At 37.3% G+C, this 22,611-nt stretch overlaps 1 protein-coding gene across 1 annotated transcript in view; it reads left to right on the top strand.

Annotated features, from left to right (window-relative positions):
* Positions 1 to 18,319, top strand: part of LOC100753681 (cytochrome P450 2C18) — a 58,613-nt gene extending 40,294 nt beyond the window's left edge. The window contains 4 exon segments of the mRNA XM_027407459.2: positions 6,915 to 7,056; positions 14,363 to 14,550; positions 15,967 to 16,108; positions 18,138 to 18,319. Coding sequence (XP_027263260.2) covers positions 6,915 to 7,056; positions 14,363 to 14,550; positions 15,967 to 16,108; positions 18,138 to 18,319 — 654 coding nt within the window.
* Positions 18,320 to 22,611: the final 4,292 nt, after the last annotated feature.

Genomic DNA, 22,611 nt, shown 5'->3' with positions numbered 1-22,611 from the left:
CTTATTGAAACCCATGTTCCTGGGTTCTGGATCAGTCCCATGCTGGTATCCCATCTATCAGTCTGGGGACCAAGAGTTCCCTGTTGTTCAGGTCAGCTGTTTCTGTAGGTTTCACCAGCCTGGTCTGGACCCTTTTGCCCATCACTTGTTCTCTGCAACTGGATTCCAGTTCAGTTCAGTGATCAGTTGTGGGTGTCTGCTTCTACTTCCACCAGCTGTTGGATGAAGGCTATAGGATGGCATATAAGACAGTCATCAATCACATTACCAGGAGAGGGCATTTAAGGTAGCCTCTCCTCTGTTGCTTAGATTGTCAGTTGTCATCTTTGTAGATCTCCAGTCCTTTCCCTAGTGCCTGATTTCTCTGTAAACCTAAAATGTCTCCCTCTATTATGGTATCTCCTTTTTGTTTTCTTCTATCCCCCCCCACTGACTCAAACTTTCTGCTCCCTCATGTCCTCCTTGCTCCCTCCTCTTCTCCCTTTCTCATTCTCCTATCTCCCTCCCCTCACCTCCCTTGCTCCCAATTTGCTCAGGAGATCTTGTCCCTTTCCCCTTCTCCAGGGGACCATGTATGACTCTCTTAGGGTCCTCTTCCTTACTAGTTTCTCTGGCAGTGTGGATTGTAGGCTGGTATTCTTTTACTCTATATCTAAAATCCACATATGAGTGAGTACATACTATGTTTGTCTTTTTGTGATTGGGTTACCTAGCTCAGAATGGTTTCTTCTAGGTCCATCCATTTTCCTGCAAATTTCAGGATTCCATTTTTTTTCTGCTGAGTAGTACTCCATTGTGTAAATGTATCACATTTTCTCTATCCATTCTTCAGTTGAGGGGCATCTAGGTTGCTTCCAGTTTCTGGCTATTATAAATAGTGCTGCTATGAACATCATTGAACAGATGTCCTTGTTGTATGAATGTGCATCATTTGGGTATATGCCTAAGAGTGGAATTGCTTATCTTGTGGTAGATTTGATTCTCATTTTCATGAGGAGTCCCCATACTGATTTCCAAAGAGGCTGTACAAGTTGGCACTCCTACCAGCAGTGGAGGAGTGTTCTTTCTCCACATCCTCTCCAGCATAAACTATCATTGGTGTTTTTGATTTTAGCCATTCTGACAGGAGTAAGATGGTATCTCAGTGTTGTTTTGATTTGCATTTCCCTAAAGGCTAAGGATGTTGAACACTTTCTTATGTGTCTTTCAGCCATTTTAGATTTCTCTATTGAGAGTTGTCTATTTAGTTCTGTACCCCATTTTTTAATTGGATTGTTTGGTGTTTTGGAGACTAGTTTCTTGAGTTCTTTGTAAATTTTGGAGATCAGCCCTCTATCAGATGTTGGTTGGTAAATATCTTTTCCCAGTCTGTGGCTGACTTGTCTTGCTGACTGTGTGTTTGCCTTACAGAAGCTTCTCAGTTTCAGGAGGTCCCTTTTATCAGTTGTTGATCTCAATGTCTGTGCTACTGGTGTAGTGTTCAGGAAGTGGTCTCCTGTACCAATTAATTCAAGGGTGTTTCCCACTTTGTCTTCTAATACGTTCAGTGTGGCTGGATTTATGTTGAGGTCTTTGATCCATTTGGATTTAAGTTTTGTGCATAGCAATAGACATGGATCTATCTGCAGTCTTCTACATTCCAGCATCCAGTTATGCCAGCACCATTTGTTGAAGATGCTTTCTTTTTTCCATTGTATAATTTTGGCTTCTTTGTCAAAAGTCAAGTGTTCTTAGGTGTGTGGGTTAATATTGGGGTTTTCAATTTGATTCCGTTTGTCTGTCTGTCAATTTTTGTGCCAATACCAAGCTGTTTTCAGAACTATGGCTCTATACTTGAGCTTGAGGTCAGGGATGGTGATGCCTCCAGAAGATCCTTTATTGTACAGGGTTGTTTTGGCTATCCTGGGTCTTTTGTTTTTCCATATAAAGTTGAGAATTGTTCTTTCAAGGTCTGGGAAGAATTGTGTTGGTATTTAGATGGGTATTGCTTTGAATCTGTAGATTGCTTTTGACAAGATTGCATTTTTACTATGTTGATCCTACCTATCCAAGAACATGGGAGATCCTTCCAATTTCTGGTATCTTCTTTAATTTCATTCTTTAGAGACTTAAAATTCTTATGGTACTGGTCTTTCACTTTTTTGGTTAGCATTACCCCAAGGTATTTTATGTTGACTGTGGCAATTATAGACGGTGATGCTTCTCTGATTTCTTTCTCCACAAATGCATCATCTGTATATAGTAGGGCTACAGATTTGAGTTAATCTTGTATCCTGCCACCTTGCTGAAGGTGTTTATCATCTGTAGGAGTTCCCTGGTAGAGTTTTTTGGGGTCACTTATGTAGTCTATCATAAAATCTGCAAATAGTGAAGGTTTGACTTTTTCCTTTCCAATTTGTATTCCCTTCATCTCCTTTTGTTGTCTTATTGCTCTAGCTAGAACTTCAAGGACAATATTGAAGAGGTATGGAGACAGTGGACAGCCTTGTCTTTCCCCTGATTTTAGAGGAATTGCATTGAGTTTCTCTCCTTTAATTTGGCTGTCAGCTTGTTGTGTATTTCTTTTCTTATGTTAAGGTATGTTCTGTTATCCCTGATTTCTCCAGGACCTTTATCATGGAGGGGTGTTGGATTTTGTCAAAGGCTTTTTCAGAATATAGTGAGATGATCATGTTTTTTTCCCTCAGTCTGTTTATATGGTTGATTACATTGATGGATTTTCATATGTTGAATCATCCTTCCATTCCTGGGATGAAGCCTACTTGATCATGGTGGATGATTTCTCTGTTATGTTCTTGGATTCGATTTGCCAGTATTTAATTGAGTATTTTTGCATCAATGTTCATGAGGGATATTGGTGTGTAATTCTCTTTCTTAGTTGTGTCTTTGTCTGGCTTGGTATCAAGGTTATTGAAGCCTCCTAAAAAGAGTTTGGCAATGACTCTTCTGCTTCTATTGTGTGGAATACTTCGAGGAGGATTGGTATTAGCTGTTCCTTGAATTTCTGGTAGAATTCTGCACTGAAGCCATCTGGTCCTGGGCCTTTTTTGGTTGGGAGACTTTTGATGACTGCTTCTATTTCATTAGGGGTTATAGGTCTATTTAAGTTGCTTATCTGTTCTTGATTTAATTTTGGTTATTGAGATCTGTCCAGAAAATTATCCATTTCCTTTAGATTTTTCGAATTTTGAGGAATACAGGTTTTCAAAGTATGACCTGATGATTCTTTGGGTTTCTTCTGTGTCTGTTATTATGTTCCCATTTTCTTTCATGATTTTATTCATTTGCATGCTCACTCTCTTATGTTTGTCAAGTTTGGATAAAGGTTTGTCTATCTTGTTGATCTTCTCAAAGAATGAACTCTTTGTTTTATTGTTTCTTTGTATTGTTCTCCTAGTTTCCATTTTATTGATGTCAGCCCTCAATTTGATTATATTCTGGTGTCTACTCCTCCAGTGTGTATTGGCTTCTTTGTGTTGTAGAGCTTTCAATTGTGCTGTTAATTCTCTAGTGTGATTATTCTGTTTCTTCATAGCACTTAGTGCTATGAACTTTCCTCTTAGTACTGCTTCCAAAGTGTCCCATAAGTTTGAGTATGTTGTATCCACATTCTCATTGAATTCTAGGAAATCTTTAATTTTTTTTTATTTCTTCCTTGACCCAGGGATTGTGCAATTGGGCGTTACTTAATTTCCATGAGTTTGTAGGTTTTCTGCAATTTGTGTTGTTGAATTCTAACTTTAAAGCATGGTAGTCTGATAAGACACAGATAGTTTTTTGTACCTGTTGAGGTTTGCTATGTTGCCAAGTATGTGGTCAATTTTAGAGAAGGTTTCATGTGGCGCTGAGAAGAAGGTATATTGTTTTGTGTTCAGATGTAATGTTCTATAGATGTCTGTTAAGTCCAATTGGGACATAACTTCTATTAGTTCCTTTGTTTCCTTGTTAAGTTTCTGTATGGTGCACCTGCCTAGTGGTGAGAGTGGGGTGTTGAAGTTTCCCACTCTAAGTGTGTGCAGTTTTGTGTGTGATTTGAGTTTTAGTAATGTTTCTTTTAGGAACGTGGATGCCTTTTTATTTGGGCCATACATGTTCAGAAGTGAGACTTCATCCTGATGGATTTCTCCTGTGATGAGTAGGAAGTGACCTCCTTCATCTCTTTCAATTGATTTTAGTTTAAAGTCTAATTTGTTAGATATTAGGATTGGTATCCCTGCTTGTTTCTTGGCTCCATTTGATTGGAAAATCTTTTCCCAACCTTCAATTCTTAGGAACAGTCTGTCTTTGAAGTTGAGGTGTGTTTCTTGTATGCAGCAGAAGGATGGATTCTGTCTTCTTATCCATTTTTCTAACCTGTGTCTTTTTATGGGCGAGTTAAGACCATTAATATTGAGGGATATTATTGACCATTGATTGTTCATTCTTGTTTGTTTTGGATTTGGTGGTGGTGGTGAAGTTATGTGTGGGTTTCCATCCCTTTTTTCTTTTGGGTATTGGTAAAGTAGGATTCTCTATTGCCTATATTTTTCTGGTTGTAGTTAACTTCCTTGGGTTGCAGTTTTCCTTCCAGTACTTTCTGTAGGGCTGGATTGGTGGATATATTGTTTGCATCTGGTTTTGTTATGGAATATCTTTTTTCTCCATCTATATTGATTGAATTCTTTGCTGGTTTATAGTAGTCTGGGCTGGCATCCATGGTCTCTTAGTGTAGGTAGAATATCTCTCCTAGACCTTCTGGCTTTCAGAGTTTCCATGGAAAAGTCATGTGTAATTCTAATAGGTTTGCCTTTTTATGTTACTTGACCCTTTTCATTTGTTGCTCTTAATATTTTCTCTTTATTCTGTATGTTTGGGGTTTTGATTATTATGTGGTGAGGAGACCCTGTTTTTTTTTTTTTTTTGGTCCACTCTATTTGGTGTTCTGTAAGCTTCTTGTACCTTTATTGGCAGGCCTTTCTTTAGTTGGGTAAGTTTTCTTCTATGATTTTGTTGACTATGTTTTCTGCACCCTTGAGGTGGGTTTCTTCACCTTTTTCTATACCTATTATTCTTAGGTTTGGTCTTTTCAAGGTGCCCCACATTTCCTGGGTATTTTGTGTTAGGGATTTGTTGGACTTAAGATTTTCTTTATTTGATGAGTCTATTTCTCCTAGTGTATCTTCAACTCCTGAGATTCTCTTTTCCATCTCTTGTATTCTGTTTTTTATGCTTGCATCTGTAGTTCCTGATTGCATATCCAGCTTTTCTATTTCCAGCATTCCTTCAGATTGTGCTTTCTTTATTGTCTCTATTTTAGTTTTTAGGTCTTGAAATGTTTCCTTGAAAGATTTGTTGATATCTTGTATTTTTTGTTTTTTTTTTGGTTTGTTGTTTCTTCCATTTCTTTAAGGAATTTTCTCATCTCCTCTTTGAGGCCCTCTATCATTTTCATGAAGATGTTTTAAAGTCATTCTCTTCTGCTTCATCTGAATTTTGATGTTCAGGTCTTGCTGGTGTAGAGTCTCTAGCCTCCAGTGGTGTCATATTGGATTTTCTGTTGTTGAGTGTGTTTTTGTATTGTCTTCTTCCCATCGTTTCTTCTGGTGGGTGTAGCATGAGTCTCTTCCTCTCCTGGTGGGTATGGGATCAAGGTTCCCTTCTGGTAAATGCACACAGATCCAATACTCTGATGTCTGTCCTCTTCTCCTGGGCTGGTGGATGGAGGTGGGACTGTTACTGGGACCTTGGCAGTCTCTGGGTGTGGCCGAATTTGGATCCCATGAGCAGACCTCTGGAGTCAGGCGTCCCTGATTAGGGCCAGCCTTTACAGGGATACTCAAATGGTTCAGATCAGTAATGATTGACAGCACTATGTGCTTAATATGTACATGAATTTGTAGGAAGCATCCCAGACAATACAAAGTTAAGTAATTTGAATATATTGGCCCTAATTTTTTAGACAAAAAATATCTACCTCAAGAGTCATATAACACAGTGGCCCCACGGGATGGAAATATTTCCAAAACTCTCAGAAAAAAATGTCATGACATGATATAATGATGAATATTGTCTTTGCAGTTAATGTATGGAAACTTAGAAAAGCAGCTCAAGCGAGGCACACTTTCTACAGCATCTTTAGACTGAACTAAATCTTGAAATGTTAGGTGTGGACAGGTGAGGGAATTTCACATGAATTATAAGTTGTAGGTTGTGGTGTGAGAAGGGAATTAGTGCCAAGGATGAAAGGTGCCTTAAGTGAGTGTAACTTCAAGTGGATTGACATGGACATCGAATTAAAGATTGATGTCTATCAGGCACCTACATGAATAAATGCTTCTGTCATGGCTCCATTTGTTGAAAATACACTGATTTTCACTGAATACTGTTGGCACTCATCATAAATGTAAGGTGTTTGTTTTGTGAGCTGTCCATTCTGATCCACTGAACTTTATACTACTTATGCTAGCTTCGTCCAGGGTTTACTATCTGTGTTTAAGCAGTGTACCTCACTCACACGTTTTAGGGCCTTCCATTTTTCTTTACCACATTAACAATTGAGACCTTCATTTTCATGACTAGCCCTCACATAACATGCTGGCTTCCTTTTCTTTTTCTTATGTGTATTTTTGAGTGAAACTTTGAAACAAAGGAAATGGGGTGTCAATTCTTTTGTTTACGTGTCAGGAAGATGGGACATTGCATGGCTTACTTGCCTGAGGAGTCTCATGCAAAATTTTTTCCAGACATGACACTGGGTGTAGGAGGTGAGGATGTGTCAGGAGTTCTGCATGTCTGTTGAACACATGTCAGTTCCTTCCCCTGTTATACTTTTCAGGATCTGTCAGGTTAAACTCATCACATGTTAGTCATTTTATGTGCTGTAATAAGTATATTGACAAATAATTTGCTGGCTATCATGGTCAAACCATTCCTAGGAAAAGAACAATCCAAAGACGGAGTTTATTCATGAAAACTTGATCTTCTCAGTATCTGACCTGTTTGCTGCTGGGACTGAGACAACAAGCACAACACTGAGGTACTCTCTGCTGCTCCTGCTCAAGTACCCAGAAGTCACAGGTAAGGACACAGGAGGGAAGCAAGTGAGTTTCAGCAAGGAATTGGAAGAAATCCCTAGAGTCCTTGATTTTGTTTGTCATAAGGAAGCCTCAAATTTTAACTTTCTCTACCACTACAGTCTGCTACATCCCCCAACTCCTCCCCAGGGATAGTGAGGCCCTCCATGAGTGACCTTCAAAATCTGTCATATCATTTGGGGGAGGGCCTAAGCCTTCTTTCCTGTATCTGGGCTTAGGCAGAATTTCTAAAGACATTTTATTTATTATTCTAGAAATAAGTTTCCATAAAATACTATTTAACATAGGACAGATTATTGGGGAGTGTTCTATAATTTTATCTTTAATTGAAAGATATTCTATGTGTTTGAGTGTTTTGCCTGCATTTATGTGTGTGTACCATGTTCATGCCTGGTGCCCACAGAGAACAGAAGAAGGCATTAAATACCTAGAATTGAAATTTCCAGGTGGTTTTGAGCCACCATATGAATGCAGGGAATTGAACACAGGTCTTCATGTGATAAGAAGTAATATGCAGGAATATGGAGAACTTATGGGAAGGATGACACTGTCAGGGATGCTACTCAGAATCACACTTAGAAAATATCCAGTTTAGAATGGACCAATGGATGATGAAGGTATGAGGAGAGAACCAAGGACAAAAGGGAAATAAGTAGTTGATAGTATGAGACTTCCCCATAACTGGACAGTATTGGCAGGACTTTGAAACATCTATCTGAATATTTAAAAATAATTCTATTAAAATAAAAAATGTAAACATATAAAGAGAAATAGTTAAGTTCAAGATAGCACCAACAATGACAATAGCATCAACAAAACTAATAGTCATTGTTTTCTTACTAGGGCACAGATTTTATGTAGACACAAAGATTTACCCAATGGACACAAACAAAGTCTCCCTATGAGAAATTGGATTGAGGGAAAAGTTTATATTTAATATATGTAGAGATTATGAAAACATTATTTCCACATGAAGAAGAATTTAATCTCTCCAATGATGGACAAGAAATAAATAGTAATTACATATAAACATAGATTTCAGGAGAAACTGTTAGTATATGGCTATATATGGGAAGTAAAAGGGTATTACATACCTTTGGAAACTATATACAAAAATGCATGCAATCCATTACAATTTATTTATTTTTTTCTAGACCAATATGGCTGTTAATTTCTGTACAAGGCCAACTCAACACGGTAAACTGGGAGACTTTTTTCCAAAGTTGACAGCACAGCTAAAGTTTCCAAAAATTCAAATTATATATATATATATATATATATATATATATATATATATAGACCAATAATAGCAGTATGTTATGTATCAATAGCAGCAACAGCTTTTCCAGGTTCTGTAGTCATTTGAACAAAATTGTAGAGACATCCAGCACACTCCATTTAAAAAAAAACAAAAACAAAAACAAACAAAACAAAAAGTAAAAAACAAAATCCTAGAAAACAGCACAGTTCTGTTACTCTTGTGGTACCTGGCACCATTTTTTTTTAAAAATTAGCTTTTCAATCATCATCTGGAAGGAAACCATTCTAAGCAACATCTTTAAAAACAGCTCTGATAAGGCACGGTCACTACTATGTATCATAAAGCAGGTCCACATATGAGTGAGTACATATCATGTTTGTCTCATTGTTATTGGGTTACCTTGCTCAGAATGGTTTCTTCGAGTTCCATCCATTTTCCTGCCAATTTCAAGATTCCATTGTTTTTTTTTTCTGCTGAGTAGTACTCCATTGTGTAAATGTACCACATTTTCTCTATCCATTCTTCAGTTGAGGGGCATCTAGGCTGCTTCCAGTTTCTGGCTATTACAAATAATGCTGCTGTGAACATGGTTGAATATATGTCCTGGTTGTATGAATGTGCTTCTTTTGGATATATGCCTAGGAGTAGAATTGCTGCATCTTGTGGTAGACTCATTCCCATTTTCTTGAGGAGTCACCATACTGATTTCCAAAGTGGCTGTACAAGTTGGCATTCCCACCAGCGGTGGAGGAGTGTTCCTCTTTCTTCGCATCCTCTCCAGTATAAACTGTCCTTGGTATTTTTGGTTTTAGCCATTCTGACAGAAGTGATGGCATCTCAGAGCTGTTTTGATTTGCATTTCCCTGATGGCTAAGGATGTTGAACACTTTCTTATGTGTCTTTCAGCCGCTTTAGATTCCTCTATTGAGAATTGTCTATTTAGTTCTGTACCCCACTTTTTAATTGGATTGTTTGGTGTTTTGGAGAATAGCTTCTTGAGTTCTTTGTATATTTTGGAGATCAGCCCTCTGTCAGATGTGGGGTTGGTGAATATCTTTTCCCAGTCTGTGGGCTGTCATTTTGTCTTGCTGACTATGTCCTTTGCCTTACAGAAGCTTCTCAGTTTCAGGAGGTCCCATTTATTAATTGTTGATCTCAGTGTCTGTGCTACTGGTGTTATGTTCAGGAATCGGTCTCCTGTACCGATTAATTCAAGGGTATTTCCCACTTTATCTTCTAGTAGGTTCAGTGTGGCTGGGTTTATGTTGAGGTCTTTGATCCATTTTGACTTAAGTTTTGTGCAGGGTGAAAGGCTTGGGTCTACCTGTAGTCTTCTACATGTTTGCATCCAGTTATGCCAGCAGCATTTGTTGAAGATGCTCTCTTGGTTACAGCGTATAAATTTGGATTGTTTGTCAAAAGGTGTTTGTAGGTGTGTGGGTTAATTTCAGGGTTTTTAACTCTATTGCGTTTGTCTACCTGTCTATTTTTGTGCCTATACCAAGCTGTTTTCAGGACTATAGCTCTGTAATAGAACTTGAGGTCCGGAATGATGATGCCTCCAGAAGTTCCTCTATTGTACAGGGTTGTTTTGGCTATCCTGGGTCTTTTGTTTTTTCATATAATGTTGAAAATTGTTCTTTCAAGGTCAGTGAAGAAATGTGTTGGGATTTTGATGGGGATTGCAGTGAACCTGTAGATTGCTTTTGGCAAGATTGCCATTTTTACTATGTTGATCCTACCTATCCAAGAGCATGGGAGATCTTTCCATTTTCTGGTATCTTCTTTAATTTCTTTCTTTAGAGACTCAAAATTCTTATGGTACCTGTCTTTCTCTTTTTTGGTTAGTGTTGCTCCAAGGTATTATATGTTGTTTGTGGCAATTGTAAAGGGTGATGCTTCTCTGATTTCTTTCTCCACCAATGTGTCATCCATATATAGTAGGGCTACAGATTTTTTTGAGTTAATCTTGTATCCTGCCACTTTGCTGAAGGTATTTATCAGCTGTAGGAGTTCCCTTGTTGAGTTTTTTGCATCACTTATGTAGACTATTATATCATCTACAAATAGTGAGAGTTTGGCTTCTTCCTTTCCAATTTGTATTCCCTTGATCTCCTTTTGTTGTCTTATTGCTCTAGCTAGAACTTCCAGGACAATATTGAAGAGGTATGGAGAGAGTGGACAGCCTTGTCTTGTACCTGATTTTAGAGGAATTGCATTGATTTTCTCTCCATTTAATTTGATGTTGGCTGTTGGCTTGCTGTATATTGCTTTTATTATGTTGAGGTATGTTCCTGTTATCCCTGATTTCTCCAGGACCTTTATCATGAAGGGATGTTGGATTTTGTCAAAGGCTTTTTTGGCATCTAGTGAGATGGTCATGTAATTTTTTTCCCTCAGTCTGTTTATATGGTGGATTACATTGATGGATTTTTGTATGTTAAACCATCCTTGCATCCCTGGGATGAAGCCTACTTGATCGGGATGGATGCTTTCTCTGATGTGTTCTTGGATTCAGTTTGCCAATATTTTATTGAGAATTTTTGCATCAATGTTCATGAGGGATATTGGCGTGTAGTTCTCTTTCTTAGTTTTGTCTTTGTGTGGCTTGGGTATCAAGGTTATTGTGGCCTCATAAAAAGAGTTTGTTAATGACCCTTCTGCTTCTATTGTGTGGAATACTTTGAGGAGAATTGGTATTAGCTGTACTTTGAATTTCTGGTAGAATTCTGCACTGAAGCCATCTGGCCCTGGGCATTTTTTGGTTGGGAGACTTTTGATGACTGCTTCTATTTCATTAGGGGTTATAGGTCTATTTAGGATGCTTATCTCTTCTTGATTTAATTTGGAACGTGAAATCTGTCCAGAAAATTGTCCATTTCCTTTAGATTTTCAAATTTTGAGGAATATAGGTTTTCAAAGTGTGACCTGATGATTTTTTGGATTTCCTCTGTATCTGTTGTTATGACCCCCTTTTCATTCCTGATTTTATTAATTTGCATGTTCACTCTTTTTCTGTTTGGTAAGTTTGGATAAAGGTTTGTTTATCTTGTTGATTTTCTCGAAGAACAAACTTTTTGTTATATTGATTCTTTGTATTGTTCTCCTAGTTTCCATTTTATTGATGTCAGCCCTCAATTTGATTATTTCCTGGCATCTGCTCCTCCAGGGTGTATTGGGTTCTTTGTTTTCTAAAGCTTTCAGTTGTGCTGTTAATTCTCTAGTGTTATTATTCTCCTGTTTCTTCATGTGGGCATTTAGACCTATGAACTTTCCTCTTAGCACTGCTTTCAGAGTATCCCATAGATTTGGGTATGTTGTGTCTGCATTCTCATTGAATTCTAGGAAATCTTTAATTTCTCTTTTTATTTCTTCCTAGACCCATGTATTGTGCAATTGGGTGTTACTTAATTTCCATGAGTTTGTAGGTTTTCTGTAGTTCCTGTTGTTGATTTCTAATTTTAAATCATGGTGATCTGATAAGACACGGGGGGGGGTTATTTCAAGTTTTTTGTACTTGTTGAGGTTTGTTATGTTGTAAAGTATGTGGTCGATTTTAGAGAAAGTTCCTTGTGGCACTGAGAAGAAGATAAATTGTTTTGTATTTGGGTGGAATGTTCTATACATATCTGTTAAGTCCAATTGTGCCATAACTACTATTAGTTCTTTTGTTTCTTTGTTAAGTTTCTGTCTGGTGTTCCTGTCCAGTGGTGAGATTGGGGTGTTGAAGTCTCCCACAATAATTGTGTGTGATTTTATGTGTGATTTGTGTTTTAGTAATGTTTCTTTTAGGGACATAGATGCCTTTTTATTTGGGGCAAAATGTTCAGAATTGAGACTTCATCCTGATGGATTTCTCCAGTGATGAGTAGGAAATGACCTTCTTCATCTCTTTTGACTGATTTTAGTTTAAAGTCCAATTTATTGGATATTAGGATTGGTATCCCTGCTTGTTTCTCGGGTCCATTTGATTGGAAGATCTTTCCCCAACTTTTAATTCTTAGGTACCATCTGTCTTTGCAGTTGAAGTGAGTTTCTTGTATGCAGCACAAGGATGGATTCTGTCTTCTTATCCATTTTTCTAACCTGTGTCTTTTTATGGGCGAGTTAAGGCCATTAATGTTGATGGATAATGACCATTAATTATTTTTCATTCTTGTTTGTTTTTGATTTGGTGATGGTGGAGAGATTATGTGTGGGATTCTGTTCCTTTTCCCTTTTGACTGTTGGTAAGTTTGGATTATCTATTGCCTATCTTTTTCTGGTTGTAGTTAGCTTCTCTGGGTTGCAGTTTTCCTTCCAGTACTTTTGTAGGGCTGGATTGGTGGATATGTATTGTTTGCATCTGGTTTTGTCATGGAATATCTTGTTTTCTCCATCTATAATGATTGAAAGCTTTTCTAGTATAGTAGACTAGGCTGGCATCCATGATCTCTTAGTGTAGGTAGAATATCCAGGACCTTCTGGCTTTCAGAGCTTCCAAGGAAAAGTCAGGTGTGATTCTGATAGGTTTGCCTTTATACTTGACCTTTTTCCTTTGCTGCTCTTAATATTTTCCCTTTGTTGTGTATGTTTGGTCTTTTGATTATTATGTGGCGAGGTGACCTTTTTTTAGTTCAGTCTATTTGGTGTTCTGTGGGCTTCTTGTATTTTCATTGGTATGTCTTTCTTTTGGTTGTGAAAGTTTTCTTCTATGATTTTGTTGAATATGTTTTCTGTGCCTTTGAGTTGGACTTCTTCACCTTGTTCTATATTTGTTAGTCTTAGGTTTGGTCTTTTCACTGTATCCCATATTTACTGGATATTTTGTGATAGGGATTTGTTGTCCTTAAGATTTTTTTGGTTGATGAATCTATTTCCACTAGTGTGTCTTCAACTCTTGAGATTCTCTCTTCCATCTCTTGTGTTCTGTTGGTTATGCTTACATCTGTAGTTCCTGAACATTTACCCAGCTTTTCTATTTCCAGTATTCCCTCAGATTGTGCTTTTTTATTGTCTCTATTTCAGTTTTTAGGTCTTAAACTGTTTCCTTGAGAGCTTTGTTGATATCTTGTATTTTTTGGTTCGTTTTTTCTTCCATTTTTTAAGGGATTTTCTCACGTCCTCTTTGTGGTCCTCTATCATTTTCATGAAGATGCTTTTAATGTCATTCTCTTCTGGTTCATCTGCATCGTGATGTTCAGGTCTTACTGGTGTATGGTTCCTAGTCTCTGGTGGTGTCATGTTGTGTTTTCTGTTGTTGGATGTGCTTTTACTTTGTCCTCTTCTCATGCTTTCTCCTGGTGGGTGTAGCAAGTGTTTCTTGTTCTCCTGGTGGGTGTGGGACCAAGGTTCTCATCTGGTAGATGCAAACAAATCCAATACTCTGATGTAGGTCCTCTTCTCGTGGATGGAGGTGTCATTGTTACATGGGTGTCGGCAGTGTTCGGGCATGCCAGGTCCTACTGGGCCAGCAGTTGGAGGCAGAGCTGTCACCGGGCCTTGGTGTGTGTGATCCCGCTGCTGAACTCCGTCCAGCACGCAGGTTGCTTGTATCAGATGACTCTGAGCAGCGATGACAAACAGGAGCCAGAAACATCTACTGGCCTACCTGGGCCGGCAGATGGAGGCCAGGCTGCCTCTGGGTGTTCGGTGTTCAGAACCCACTGCCGCCGAACTGGTGCCATCACACATGTTGCTTGCATCAGATGACTCTGAGAAGCGATGATCTATAATTTAGTTTTAAATGCACTGCATTATTTTGATACAAATAATGCTTGATCAATAGTTTTCTTCTATAAGAGCTGATTTTCTTCTGTTTATCATTTGAAAATAATAGTTAATGTTGACTTTTAAGTATGCTAATTGATATATAAGGACTATGTATTGTGACATCTAGTATATATGATAGTAGTATTTATATCGTATCAACTGTCACTTAATTAGTATATATTATGCTTTCATAATGCTACCAGGCATCTTCCTCTTTCCACAAGTAATCCTGGGTTGTGACCAATGTGCCACTTCCTTCCTTTTTCTGTCAAACCAGCCAAAGTCCAGAAGGAGATTGACCATGTGATTGGTAGAAACAGAAGCCCCTGCATGCAGGACAGGATTCACATGCCTTACACTGATGCTGTGTTGCATGAGATTCAGAGATACATTGACCTCCTTCCCACCAGCCTGCCCCATGCAACAACCTGTGACATGAAGTTCAGAAACTATCTCATTCCCAAGGTAAATTTCCTTTGTCTACACTGTACCTTTATGATCTTGATTTCAAATGAGTGAGTGAAATTAAATCATAAACCCAAGATATTAGGTCTTGCAATTTCAGATTACCAATTCTGAAGAGAAAGTTCTAAAAACCTTCAGGGAGATTAAGCTAAACAAGCTGCAAATGTATATTTACAAGTAGACTGTGACTGGTCCAAATTTTCTGTCTCCACAAGATAGGAGAAATAACACACTTTAAATCTGGAAGCTGGATTGATTTTATGCTATTTCCAGTAAGAGATAATACAATTATAGAACAAATGTTTGTTTGTGGAACTGTATGTCTCCCAAATGTACTCTCCATTTAAAACCACTTGACTGTTTACACTTTCAAATAAAACATAAAGTTCGGATTGGCAGTCTTTGAAAAGACTCTTCTAGGATTTTATCAGGATGCTAAGAAGTATTTAGGCACAATTAGAGAATTTATATATTGACCCATTAAATCTTTCAGTTCATGGTATTATGTACTCAGTTTCAGGGTTGGTTTGTGTCATTGTTCTCTAACAGTTTACTTCCAGTTATAACACTGGAAAAATAATGGACAAAGGATAACCTATAGGACTCATATATTGAAACAGATAGGCATATGTTAACTATGTTGTTAGTGGATATGACTACTTCTTCCTGTCTTATGATGTATTCAGATCTCTCCATTATAGAGGCTCTGCTATTTTTGTAATCAATAAAATGTATGGCATGGCCCATTGATGCCTTAAGAATATCCTGCTTGGTGAGTCATCTGATCAGTTTCTCAGTTTCAATATTTATTCTCAAGTAAACTGATGACACTGACTGGAATTCTTACAAAATCAGGAAATTTCTAAGTTTGTCATACCTTGAATTTTTTTCAAGTAGTCCTAAATGTAATACATATTGCATCCATATTTTAAAATTGAGGCAAATAAACTGTGTGTTGTGGAAAAATGGAATTATGTTTTATTTGTTTTTGGTTGTGTTATTCTAGAAGACATTGTTAATTTTATTAGACATGTATATGCAACATTTCTATGAGCAGGTACTTCTGGTGTTACACATAAAAAACTTACATTTGAAGCCACGTTCCACATATGCATGATGCTAAAGCAGCAGTGGTAAAGTAGAGCAGTAGGTTGTGATAGATACTAGTGCCAAGCTTGTTGAAAAAAGAACATCCCATTACATGGTACTTCTAAAGTTATTGGAGGACACTGTATCAAAATCATTGCCATTGGATCCCAACTTATCTTTGTCTGTTACATGATTTGTCTGTCTAGATATGCCTCTGCTCTTGTTTGGACATGATTTCCTCAGAAGCTTTGACTATCCCATGCCCATTGTTTTTCTTACCTCTGTAACATTTATATAACTTGGCTTGTCTATGCCTCTTGTTTATAGGGTACCACTGTCATAGCATCTCTGTCATCTGTCCTATATGATGACAAAGAATTCCCCAACCCAGAGAAGTTTGATCCCGGTCACTTTTTGGATGAGAATGGCAAGTTTAAGAAAAGTGACTACTTTTTCCCCTTCTCAACAGGTAATCAAAATTATTTCTTGGTCTTCACATCTTACAATACACCTCCATCTTCCTTAATGTTCCATGAGCCTTAACTGCAGCAGTTGTGTTGTAGGGTATCCACTGGAGTTAGACACCCAGTGATAAATTGTTCTCTGCACTTTGGTCAGTTGTGGTTTTCTATAATGGTCTCTCTTTGTTGCAAAGAGTTTCATTGATGAACATGAGAGCTACACTTTGTCTGTGGATATAAAGATAAGTAGATCTATGCCTTCACTAGCCCAGGAAATTTGCGGAAGATTTCTAGTACCAGACAATATTTCCATCCCATTGAGGGGACTTAAAGACAGCCATAGGTTACCAACAAGATTTGTGTGTCCCTATTGCATCTTTAGGGATATTTTGTATTACGACCATGACTGTGGATCATAGTTGTCACAACTAGGCTGGCTGTATTGGTTGCTTCCTTCTCTTCTGAAATTATGTTTCCTAGAAATGACAGGGAAACAACTACAAAACCAATAGGTATGCTAACACAGAAGGGGGAAATGTCATGAGACTCTTTCCTTAAACAAATAACAACAGATAACTAAAGAATCCACAGTGAGAGAAATCTTCATCCCCATTGATGAGCCTCCTTATTGGCTTTATAATTCTAATTGGTCAGCTTTGAAATCATATATATATATATATATATATATATATGTTAATATATGTATATATATTAACACTAATGGACTCAGACAGTTGTATTTTTATATCTACATATATAGATGTTATATATACATTTAATGATATATACTCACATATAACTACATGTTACATTTGTATGTAGCAATAACAAAGAATAGGAGATCATGATTTGAGAGTAAGTGAGGGGACATGTGGAAAAAATGTTACAGAAAGGAAGTGGAAAGGTGAAATGATGCAATTATATTTGAATTTCAAAAAAAATATCTCTAAGGTAGCAAGGTAACCTTTAGGTATCCCTTGAATATTACAAGTTGTTTTTTCTTAGGATGGTAGATTAGATCTGATCTGATCACCATTCCTGATGCCCATGCATTTTTTTCTGAGATGAAACATTATATCTGCTGAGTCATATTAGTGGTACTCTGGAATGTTGACTCATCCTTTCCAAATACACAAAGTGAGACCACAATGCAGTGGTATTATGTTTATAGATATCTCATTGAGCTACTATTGGATCCTTCCTACACAACTGGGCACCATGTGTTTAAATAATGAGCCAATGAAGGACATATCATATTCAGTACACATCAAAGATTCTTTTCTAAGCAACTGTCTCTGGTGGTCACTGCATATCCAGTTATAGCTGTGGACTGCCCATGGGGACTCTATGATGATGTCAGGTTTTCTAATCCCAAGAACAGTTTAATTTCTATGATTTAGGACAATCCTCAAGATGATTGCTGGCTTTAGTACTCTAAGTGTTTGCTGAGAGACATGCAAAGGTTTCCTGTAAAGCTTCTCATCTAGGAAGGATCCTGGTTATCTGCTTATTTAAGCTATTTCTTTTTCTATGTGAAGCAGCCTTGTCTATGCTATGGCACTTTCTCTCTTGCATTTCTCCTTTCAGTGGGAGTCTCTTCCATTATCATTGTGTTTGGTTCCAAAGCAGTAGTATTCTAACTCTTCTGTTGTATTCTATATATTCTCTGGAGTTCATCAGCTCTAATTTTGTGTGTTTTTAAATCCCAAGCCTCACCTAGCTACTCAGCTCCATGAGCAGTTAAATGAGTGTTCCATTGTTTTTATCCTGTGAATGAGAATTCTAGTGATCAGTATTGCTGTTCCACCCTCTAAAGCTTTGTATCCAAGTATTTTAATTCTATGCTTTCTAATATAAGACATGGAAAATGTACCTGTCTTTTTTCCATTTGTCCACCCAACTGTCCATCTATCCATCCATCCATCCAGTCTATCAAAGAGTGACACAAATTCTCTTTTATTATAATTGTACACAGTGTTTGTCTCAGCCAAACATAAGGAGTTAATTATATTCTGTTATTTATTTATTTATTTGCAGGAAAATGGATTTGTGTGGGAGAAGGCCTGGCCCGAATGGAGTTATTTTTATTCCTGACCACCATTTTACAGAACTTTAACCTGAAGTCTCCAGTTGACCTGAAAGACCTTAATATCACCCCAGTTGCCAATGGATTTGTTTCTGTGCCACCTGAGTTCCAAATCTGCTTCACTCCCATCTGAATGTATTTCCCCATTGTACCTACCCCCTTCCTCTAGAGCACAGCTGACCTCTTCTGTCAGACATGCCTCTTTGGCCTCCCATCTCGCATGGCTTCATCTCCTCAAGATCTAGGGAATGCCTGTCTTCTAATTGGGGGCAATTTTCAGGGTTAATGTACAAACATATCTACAATTCCCTATGCTGTCCAATGATTTATTGATTTCAGCATTGCCAATTCTTATCTAATGCTGAATTGTTAATACATTCTTACTATAAAACTCAGAAATGTGACAGTTCAGCATCACCTAGCCCTGTGTATTTTAAATAAAATCATTATAGTTCTGTTCTGTTTTCAAAGTTTCCTTTCTTTTTTCTCTTATCATTTTATATAATCTCATGTAGTTCAGGCTGTCTCTAAACTCATTGTGCAGCTGAACATAACTTAAAATCTTCCTGTCCCACCACTTGAGTTCTGGAATTCTATGTATATACCTGTACAATCTGATCCATTGTCATTTTTTGATCATAAGGCAAGTAGTAATAAATCAGTGTCCCAAGATGCTTTTGTTTCTTTATCATAACATATGCAAAGAAAGTAAGAATGAGTGGTAGAAAGGGTCTTTAGTTGAGCCTCACTGATAATGACTACAAATTTGGGTCTGAATGAGAAAAATGATGCTGTAAAAAGAAATATAAGAAGGACTAGACATAGGATTCCATATTAAGTGTTGATTCCTGTCTCTGACTTGGTGTTACTCTGAAAATAAACACTTGGCATGATCTTTCCAGTTTATGATTCTTACCTATTACCAAATATGAATCCATGCTTTCACAAGGGAAATACTGTGTTCTATGTATTATCTTTCTCTCCCAAATAAGACCAAGTTCTTCTATGAAGAAGGATATTCTAAAGGACTGTCCTGCCTTGTCTTGGCAAGGTTTACAGTCACTCTTTTTAGTGTCCTGTTTGTCCAATTTAGACAAAATATTGTCAGCAGTTGAGGCAAAGGACAGTTTCTTGCCCAATGGCTTACTTTTGCCACAAAGAAAGTAAACTCCATGTGGAGTTTCTCTAATAACCATCATCTTCTCCAATGTAGATTGGTGCTTCCAGGAGCAGAGGTATCTCCTTGTCATAAAAATACCTATATTGAAACATCTTAAATGCCATATTCTATAGGTCTCTGAAATGTTTGAAGATGACCATTCTTCCTAAAATATATCTTTTTGACCTTGAAAAAATACCTTATGTGACTACAACTTTGATTGTAATAGCTGAATAACTACTAACCTATACTTCCTTATTATCCTATATAGTTGGTAATAATAACTTTCAAGGACTAGAAATTTGCATTACATTGATAAATGAGCTGTATAGGTACAGTATCTTGAACAATATTAGAAACATATGGACAATATTTTTAAACAAAATTAATCTCAAAGATTTATCAATATATAATATTTGTATAGAATATATAGAAGTCCAATCCAATGTAAAAGATTTAAAACTAGCAGGTGCTTTTAAAAAATAAATTCAATAATCTACCTTTCAATCTTATTATATCTATACTTTGTAGAAGCAGATTCAATAATCTACCTTTTTATATGTCATATCTATATCTTCCCCTTTTTTCTTTTCAGAGCAGATTTTAAAAAATCCGTCCTTTTTATCCTATCATATCTATATCCATTTTTTCCTTTCAAAATGAAAATCTTGAATCTAATCCCCTTGGTTCAACTTTTTCCTGACCTTAATGGACAATGAATTTTGCAATCGATTCCCCTAAACAATGTCAAATATTCATAACCCAATGAGTGACCAAAAACAGTTCACCTCACCTTTTTGGAAAATGCATCTCTTGTTCTTGAATTTACTTCTTGCTATTTGGGGGTGATGACTGTTAGAGATAGACCAGCGATCAATAGAGTATAGGTTTTCTTTATTCAGATACACCAGCCAAGCACAAGCCAGAGCACACCCAGAGGCAGCAAAGCAGGGAGGCCAGAGAGAAGGGGTCCCCATGTGTCTCCAGCCCTTTAAGACCCTCCTTTTATGTCACCTCAGATTTCCCCTCACCCCGCTCTCACTGGCGTGTCCCGGCACACCTGTCTGGGTTACCTGGGGCGGGGTTAGGGTGTCTCCCTACAGATGACATCTTAGGGGATTCTGAAAATAAAATTTTGGGTTAATTGTTTTGCTGTATTATTTTTGTGCATTCTTTGCATAATGGGAAAATGCAGGGCTTGTCTCAAGTCCTGGCTAAAGTGGTCTGTGAGATAGGATCATCTCAGTTGGCCTGGCTTGTTCCTGATTTTAGAGGGATTGCTTTGAGTTTCTCTCCATTTAGTTTGATGTTGGCTGTTGGTTTGGTGTATATTGCTTTTATCATGTTTAGGTATGTTCCTGTTTTTCCTGTTCTCTCCAAGATCTTTATCATGAAGGGATGTTGGATTTTGTCAAAGGCTTTTTCAGCATCTAGTGAGATGATCATGTGGTATTTCTTTTTCAGTTTGTTTATATGGTGGATTACATTGATGGATTTTAATATATTGAACCATCCTTGCATCCCTGGGATGAATTCTACTTGATCATAGTGGATGATTTTTTCTGATGTGTTCTTGGATTCGATTCGCCAATATTTTGTTGAGTATTTTTGCATCGATGTTCATGAGGGATATTCATCTGTAGTTCTCTTTTTTACTTGTATCTTTGTGTGGCTTGGGTTTCAAAGTGATTGTAGCCTCGTAAAAAAGAGTTTGGCAATGTCCCTTCTGCTTCTATTGTGAGGAACAGTTTGAGGAGTACTGGTGTACTCTTGTTTGAATTTCTGTTAGAATTGTGCAGTGAAGCCATCTGGCCCTGGGCTTTTTTTGGTTGTGAGGCTTTTGATGACTGCTTCTATTTCATTGGGTGTTATAGGTCTATTTAAACTGCTTATCTGTTCTTGGTTTAATTTTGGTAAGTGATATCTATTCAGGAAACTGTCCATTTCCTTTAGATTTTCAAATTTTGTGGAGTACAGGTTTTCAAAATATGACCTGAAGATTCTCTGGATTTCCTCAGTGTCTGTTGTTATATCTTCTTTTTTGTTTCTGATTTTGTTAATTAGCATGCTCTCTCTCTGCCTTTTGGTTTGTTTAGACACAGGTTTGTCTATCTTGTTGATCTTTTCAAGGAACCAACTCTTTGTTTCATTGATTCCTTGTATGATATTTCTAGTTTCTAATTTATTGATTTCAGCCCTAAGTTTGATTATTTTCTGGCATCTACTCCATGCTGAGTTTGCTTCTTTTTGCTCTAAAGCTTTCAGTTGTTCTGTCAATTCTCTAGTGTGATTTTCTCCACTTTCTTCATGTGGGCACTTAGTGCTATGAACTTTCCCCTTAGCACTGCTTTCAGAGTGTCCCATAAATTTGGGTATGTTGTGTCTACATTCTCATTAAATTCTAGGAAGTCTTTAATTTCAGTTTCTTCTTCCTCAACCTATGAATGGTGCAATTGGCCGTTATTCAATTTCCACGAATATGCAGGTATTCTGCAGTTTGTATTGCTTTTAAATTCTAACTTTAAAGCATGGTGATCTGATAAGATACAGGGAGCTATTTCAATTCTTTTGTAACTGTGGAGGTTTGCTTTGTTGCCAACTATGTGGTCAATTTTAGAGAAGGTTCCATGTGGCACTGAAAACAAGGTATATTCTTTTGTGTTTGGATGGAATGTTCTATCGATATCTGTTAAACCCAGTTGGGTCATAACTTCTGTTTAATCCTTTGTTTCTTTGTTAATTTTCTGTCTGGTGGTCCTGTCTAGTGGTGAAAGGGGGGTGTTGAAGTCTCCTACTATATGTTTGTTTGGTTTTATGTGTGGTTTGAACTTTACCAATGTTTCTTTTACAAATGTGGCTGCCTTCGTATTTGGGGCATAGATGTTCAGGATTGAAACTTCATCTTGATGGACTTTTCCTGTGATGAGTATGAAATGCCATTCTTCATCTCTTTTGATTGATTTTTGTTTGAAGTGTAATTTGTTAGATATTAGTATTGCTGCACCAGCTTGTTTCTTGGGCCCATTTGATTAGAAAATCTTTTCCCAACCCTTTACTCTGAGGTCATGCCTGTCTTTGAAGTTGAGGTGTGTTTCTTATATACAGCAGAAGGATGGATTCTGTCTTGTATTGATTCTGTTAACCTGTATCTTTTTATGGGCAGGTTAAGACCGTTCACACTTAGGGATATTAATGTCCATTGATTGTTGGTTCTTGTTTGTTTTGGATTTATTGTTGGTGGTGTCTTTGTCTTTGGATTTCACCCT

This window comes from Cricetulus griseus, chromosome 3, assembly GCF_003668045.3.
Source record: "Cricetulus griseus strain 17A/GY chromosome 3, alternate assembly CriGri-PICRH-1.0, whole genome shotgun sequence".
In the NCBI taxonomy this organism is placed as follows: domain Eukaryota; kingdom Metazoa; phylum Chordata; class Mammalia; order Rodentia; family Cricetidae; genus Cricetulus; species Cricetulus griseus.
This window is presented reverse-complemented; position numbering and strand designations above follow the sequence as displayed.